The sequence below is a fragment of the Centruroides sculpturatus genome, unplaced genomic scaffold (assembly GCF_000671375.1).
Source record: "Centruroides sculpturatus isolate CEXI.00-Female unplaced genomic scaffold, Cexi_2.0 scaffold1772, whole genome shotgun sequence".
NCBI lineage: Eukaryota > Metazoa > Arthropoda > Arachnida > Scorpiones > Buthidae > Centruroides > Centruroides sculpturatus.
The window spans coordinates 1-7,312 of record NW_019385941.1 but is presented as its reverse complement, the minus strand read 5'-3'; the positions used below and the strand labels follow the sequence as shown (position 1 = coordinate 7,312).

Sequence of the window (7,312 nt, the reverse complement as noted above, 5' to 3'; positions counted from 1 at the left end):
CACTCCAATAAATAAATAGAATTGAAACGACACTTTGAAATGTTTTCCCGATGAAAATGAATAATAATAATAAGTTTCAATAAAAATAATAAAATGTAAATTGAATTTTATCATAACGAGTTTGCTTGAATTTCCTTTCTTCTGAGATCGCTGCAATGCGCGACGGGTAAGCTAGTAGCTTGATGTTTTCTAAGAATTTATTTGTAAACATTAATTTTATCTTAAAAACAGTGTATTAAATGTTTTGTTTATTGTACAATGTAATGTATTTAGATATTGATTAATGCAATATTAAAAAACCATGTTTATTTTCATGTTATATTGAGTTGTAAATTTTCTTAGTTTTGAAATTATATAAGATGTATACATTGGCTAAGATACATAATAGTTGTAGTATTTACAATGAGCTGACATATTAGGTAATTGTTTTTCTAATAAAGTGTTTATTTCAAATGTGGTGTATTTTATTTTACCTTCTTTTAATTACAGTATATTATAAATACTTACCTTTGCTTGTATTTCTTTATTATATAAGCTATAAAATATTGACAGAATGGAAAAATCATTCTATCTAGTGAGAAAAAAAATTCGCCTATTGTCCGACATTAAGTAAAAAGTGCCGACGTCATTAGGAAATGTGTCGATTGGTTTAACTGAGTCGACATCACATGTGACATTGCTCTCAAGTTGATTCATACTATAGACAAGAAGGAAACTATGTCCAGGCTCAAACCCGACACTGCCTACTGGTGTTTGGTGGTTTTACAAAATTTAGGATGTTTGAAATTTAAATAATATATTAGATTGCATCGAGTTTATTATATAAAATATGGTTTCAAATCCTGAATTCTTGTACATCTGGCAACACACTTTGGGGAAAAATTGGGATCCAGCTATTGCCGATCATCGTTGGCACCATTTTGCGGGCTACTTTATATCCATAATAGTGTATGGCTAGTTAATCGACCGTTCTCGTTCGCAGAGAACTTCTAATCAAAAAGGACCAAAACAAAACAATTGTTTTGTTGCAATCATAGCCAATCCATTTCAAATTCCTGCAAAAATACCACAAATAGTTTAGTTATTTATTTTTTTAAGACAGTCTCATGTCTCATATACTGTGATTATTATTATTTGCACTTTCTAATTTGATAAGCCAAACACACAATAAAAGTACACAACTGCATCCTGTGAGTACTGAGAGAGCTTTTTTAAAGTCAAGACCAGATATGGAAAGATTAGGGGCAGAAGGTCCCGATTATATGAACTTCCAATGAAAATTGGAATTCATGTTATTTCAATTCAAAAATTTTCCCCCAAAAAGGAGTTAGCAATAGTCATGCCAGTCATCTAACAGGAAAAGTATGATGTACAGGGACAAGACACTACTAATTTGAGGTGGAGAGCATATTTTAAATGAAAAATTAAAACTTGCAGGTCAAGATGGTGAGGAGATAATGGAAGATCATGTGCATTTCCAGTAGGATCGGACTTAATGACGATTTTACTCATTAGTATTTACGATTTTTTACACAAAACTTGTCCCTACCCTCAAAATTAAGCTTTTGCCATATAATAGTTAAAAATATGGTGTAAATAAAAATATAACAGATGGTGCCACCAAATAGGAAAGTTAAGCAATCCATTGCTGGATTTTTATATGAAGATATTTCGGTGTTTTTATGCAAAGAAAATACTGTTGTGGCTCAAATATACATTGTAAATCTGATATCAAATTAAAGAAAAACATAGATCGAAATTGGGTTCAGTAAAATTTGATTTCAATGTGCATTTATAATGTGTTAACCAAAATTTTAAACCCGTCAGCAATTTTATGCAGGCAAGCTATAGATGAAAATTTAAGGTTCTACTGTCCGTAGCTTTAACTTATGTAAATTTACAAACCTCAAAATTGGAAAGAATTATTTGTTAGTTCTGTAATGTTTTGAAATACAGTCGAGTGATTACTCCTACATATTGGGCTGGCAGCTGCCTGATTATTGGATTTTGTATTACATACCATAAAGTAAAAGTACACTTGGTTTACAGATTAGTTTAGCATATTTATCATGATTGTGACTGTTTTGCCAATTGCATGTGCAATGAACTAGTTGTTACATACATCAACAAGGGATAACATGAAAATTTCACATGCACCACTCCGCAGAGTGTTAAGATTGGCGAGTGACAGACTACAGAGATTACGGTAATCTCTAAAGAGGAGGTCTTAAGGGGGAAAAAAAAGTGGCTGTAACAAGAAAATGCTTTATAACACATTTATTTCTCTCTATATTTTAATAAATGTTGCATTCCTAAATGTGCATTTAAGCATTGATTCATACATTTGCATCTAAATGACTAACAGTATCAGCAAAATAAGAAGTGCTAGTCAAATATACAAAGCAAAGAAACAAAAAAATTACATTGGCTAAACAACCAGCTAAACATCATTGTTAAACATTTCAAATTAAAGCAAACATTTCATTGTAATTTTATCATTAAAATAAGATGCCATTAGAATATACATCAAACATTCAACCATTTATAACAAATTAACTTCAAAGTGGACCCTCTTTACCGTAACTGTTTGATAATGCATTATTTCTAAGCATTACAGAATGCGAGCAACAGGGGGTATCACATTGCTATCATTCTGTTACACACGCATATTTATATTTGTATATATATTTTATAATTGAACATGTCGACGTTACTGTACATGAAATTGTGAAAAGAATTCCTCGATAGGTTATATCGATTTTTCGCTTTGTTTATCGTAACAGTCCACAAAATAATGGAATGTATTGGAAGCTTAAACTATACGATAAAACACTCGAAGCCAACATATTCTACTTAAATCAAAACATGCCATAGTGACATGCTTGCATGAATAATCAATGCATTGCACGCATATTAATGAGTGACTGCTATGTTAGCATCTCGTTTCGTATAGTCCACTTCTTCCAATATATCTAACCCATTTTATGACATCGTGATCGCTGTAGTTCAATTTCGGTTCGAAAACCTTCAAATATCTTACTTTTAATCCGGAAGGGGCAAAAGGAACCTGAAAATTTAAGTTTAAAAATGCATGAATATGATTATTCTTACGAATATCTCTTCACATAAAATCATACCTCAAAATTCATAGAAATTGGTGGCCTATTCCATTTCTTCTTTGTATCTGTCTGGAGTAATTCTATTTCAGCACTTAACTGTGTTTCTTTCATTCCAGCCATTCTTTTAATTCTAAATTTGAATTTAAAACATTAAAAACAGAAAAATCTAAGATAACTATTCTCGAAAACAAAGCTTAACTTACTTCCATACTATGGCATTCTCGCTGGCTTTATACTTAGCTTTACCTTTCATGCAGATCAACTGTACGCCACTTGTGTTTAATGGAGTAGGAATACGAACCTGAACACAATTACATTAAAAATGTTAAAAATATTCAGAAAAGGAAAAAAGATTATACTAAAAATAAATTTACTTCAATTTTTTGCCCAATGAGAGATGGTTTGAAGTTAGATTTTAAAACAACTTTGACTTCCATTTTTGTCCTTCCAACTTCACGAACCAGAGGAATGATGCGAAAAGGAAAGCTGATATCCTTTGTTATGCGATATCTAAGAAAATTATATTTTAATTTTACAAATAAACATTCAATTATTGTTGTGTAAATACAATTTTCTAACCTCATGAGTTCAAATTCTCCGTCTGGTGGAATAAAACTTATGCTATGCTCACTTTCAAATTTGCTCAACTTAACACATTGATGGAACTGACAATCGTCAATAGCTATTGAAGTCTTTCCAGTACTATAAAAATAGAAACATTCAAAGATGTTTTTAGCAAACAAATTACCATCAATAAAATAATAAAATTTTCAAATTTTCAAACATGAATTAAAAAGGGACCAAATTCTAACAGCAAACTACATATTTAGAGCTACTTTGCTTCTTTGGATTATTTCTGAAGCAAAGAAGTTCAATATGTTAATTGGCCTTTAGTATCCAGCCTCTCTAACACAAGTTGGAGAATTTTATATTTCACTGAAACTAGTGTCGACGAAACACAGATAATTACCTTCTGGTCGGATCGTCGATGGTACTTGTTTTTCCTTTACTATCCATAGTTATTTTGTCATTTATACCAAACTTGCATTCGGGCATTCCAGATAAATATGATTTCATTACTACTTTTCCGGCAACGTGAGCACTGAGGACTTGACCTATCAAGTGTAAAATTATATATAACTAGTCATAAGAATACATTTAAATGAAATAAAAAATTACCTTGAGGAGACATCAAAAGATTAACGTATTCCAGAACATCAAGGAATAATTCATTTCTTCTATATTTTATTCCTTCCCTACGCCATCCAATGTGACCAGTAACTTGGCATGTAATTTGGCTTTGCTCCTCTTTAGTTTGAGATTTGACACCTTGTTGAGTAATGAATGTTTTCAATATACCAGTGTCGGTATTTTGAGGATAACCAAAATCTAATATTTCTGAAATTTTAGTAATAATCCTCATTCGTCACACATTTCAATACTCATTACAGATTTACAAAACTTTTAAAAAGTATACTTACCATCCAATAATTCATAAATCAAAACAAAGTTATTTTTAACATTTTCTTCACTTATTTTTCCAAAATATGACTGCATAACTTCAACCATTTTTAAAAGAAATTCGAATACCATGGAGGCATTTACGTTTTGCTTAGTGACAGCCGCCAACCAAATATTTCCCCGCTTTATGTGGAAAAAACTGGTGCGAGCAATATTTGTTACAGGGCTGCGCACTTGCTGTCTCGCATGAATGACGTTAACTCTAAAAGCATCCACGGCATTACGACTACAAGAAAGAAATTAATGTAAAACTTTTGAGTTTAATGATGAATGCACATTTAAATATCACTTACCCTATATCGTCTCTGTAAACTCGAGAGATAAGGACTTCTCCTTTATGGTTGTAAATAAATAATCCTCCTATCATTGTCAAATGATCTGAAAAAAAAGGAAAAGGAAAAAATTATTGACAACTTTTCTTTAATATTGTTGTAACTTTTGAAATAACATCCAAACTAAGTTATTTATATTCATTAAATCATTTCTAATGTATAAATCAAAGTATTTAATGATTGCAAAGAATTATTAACAAGAGTTTTAAATTTACTAAAGCCATAATAACTAGACACAGTAGCATTCAATTATACTATACTAGTAGCCCGGGACGCTCCCTAGTGGGCGTTCCAGCAGCATTACAAATTCCTGAGGCATGTTTAATGCACTTAATATATGAAAGTTGTGTGCGCTTAATGTTTAAAAGTTTGATGCAGTTAATATATATAAATGTATACAATTCTTCATCTTAGAAACTAAACTTAAAATATCANAATGCAAAGAGAAAAAAAAAAGAAACGTGTGGTAAAAGCAAAGGGAAAAGAATCAACAAAGCAGCGTGTCACTACAGATGTTGGAGAATCAAGTTCTAAGTCCAAGAAGCAGAATAAAATTGATTAACAGTATATTAATCGTGAGTAAAAGTTTTTTTTTTTTATTTAAAAATAAGTTCTTGCTAGCATTGCACTGTCATGGCAGCAGTTGCAACTGTTCATGCTCCCAACTGACTCCTCCCAGAGGGGAGCCACCAAGTGTATAATGTCACTAGTTATTGATACACATGTTCAGGAACTACCATAAATCAATAACATAAATCAATAATTTTCAGCAGTTAAATTATATATGATTTTTAAAGTTTAAAAGTTATTTCTTTACCCCCGGTTCCTCACAGTATTAGAGTGTTGAACTTTACACCCCTTTTAACAGAGACGGTCTGGTGAAGACCACTCACTTGGTGGCTAGGAGGGATATGAATCGAGAGAGTTTCATAGAGTAATAACTGATATCAACCCCAGTTAAACAAAACAACAAATTTAATATTATATAATCGTATGTAAATATATGTAATCATAGCTAGTTGTAAATTACTTTTTGGAACAAAGTAATTTACAACTAGCTACAATTACAAATATATGCATAGTACAGTACATCCCTATTCAATATCTATCGGATATATACTGCCTCTAAACTTAAGATCTTAAGTCAACTTAGAGTGTGTTTACAATTCTAAGTAAAATACCTTGGAAGCATTGTGATCCTGTTCATATGATGGTTGCAAACTGATCATGGATCTTTGTGGAGGTAGTATCAGGTCATCGACAGGAGGTGAAAGCATCATTCAGCTCTTCCTAGATGTCCACCCTGAGACTCAATTTGGAGCCCTTTTTATATGCATTGATCATGAGAGAGAGAAGTCAGACCACATTAAATCAAAGTCACCTGTCATTACCTCGGCCACAGCGGTCTGAATCTCTTTCCCATATATGGCAACAACATTAATTTGTAGATGTCATCAATGAGGTGTTGGGACTCTTCTTATCTCATAATTTAACCACTTGACAGTTTCCCATCGTTAATAATCGAATGTTTTGACTAAGGTTGTAACAAGTCCAAACATCAAATATCCCTCTGAATCGACAATCATTTCGATAAAAACCTATCTATCTTTTCAATCGGCCAGGAAGTTTCCAGTTGAGATCTCGGTTTTTCCTCCTTTTGGCTGTTAATTCAATTAGCTCTAATTAACCCCTCCAGATCATCACAATAGCAAATAACAATACTGTTAATCATAAAGCTTTTATAGCCATCAACTCCACATCCTTTAGACAGTTAGAGACAATGATGCAAACAGAATTAAAAAATGTTTGCAATACTAAGATTTTTTACACTTATAACTGAAAATAAACCCACTAAATTTCCTGACATGGATAATATAAAAGATGCAAATTTATACATCTGGAAATTACTGAAATATGAGCATTTACTATGTTAAGTTTCTTTCAATTTAAAGAACCCATCTAATATTCAAAAACAAAATGCTAAATTAGCATTGTGAATATTTCATGAAAAAATATTTCTGCTTTGAGATGTATTGCAAGCAATAATGCCACTGTGTTTCCAAAATATACAAAAAAGTGCATGTATCTTCATATAACTTGGTGGAAAATTGTAAATGTTTAAATCTTTGGCCCTCAAAAGCATGGCAATGATAAATGCAATACAAAATACAAATTTCATGGCTAAAAAAGTGGAAATTAACATTTCCTGTATCGGACACATTAATGTTCAAGATGTTAATTAAAAGAAACGAGGCCTTTGTAAAACTAATTCCATGGTCTAAATCAGGGGTGGCCAACCTTTTTAGCAGGCGGGCCAAATTTCAAAAATAATATTTCCTG

General features: G+C 31.6%; 1 protein-coding gene across 1 annotated transcript; it reads right to left on the bottom strand.

Annotated features, from left to right (window-relative positions):
* Window positions 1-2,262: 2,262 nt before the first annotated feature.
* Window positions 2,263-5,083, bottom strand: LOC111612722 (AP-2 complex subunit mu). The gene is made up of 9 exons (XM_023353962.1): window positions 4,934-5,083; window positions 4,601-4,866; window positions 4,299-4,517; window positions 4,090-4,234; window positions 3,699-3,821; window positions 3,494-3,629; window positions 3,323-3,420; window positions 3,138-3,249; window positions 2,263-3,067 (listed from the first exon to the last, which is right to left on the bottom strand). The coding sequence occupies exons 1-9, from the start codon at window positions 5,005-5,007 to the stop codon at window positions 2,933-2,935; spliced, it is 1,308 nt and encodes a 435-aa protein (XP_023209730.1). The 5' UTR covers window positions 5,008-5,083; the 3' UTR covers window positions 2,263-2,932.
* Window positions 5,084-7,312: the final 2,229 nt, after the last annotated feature.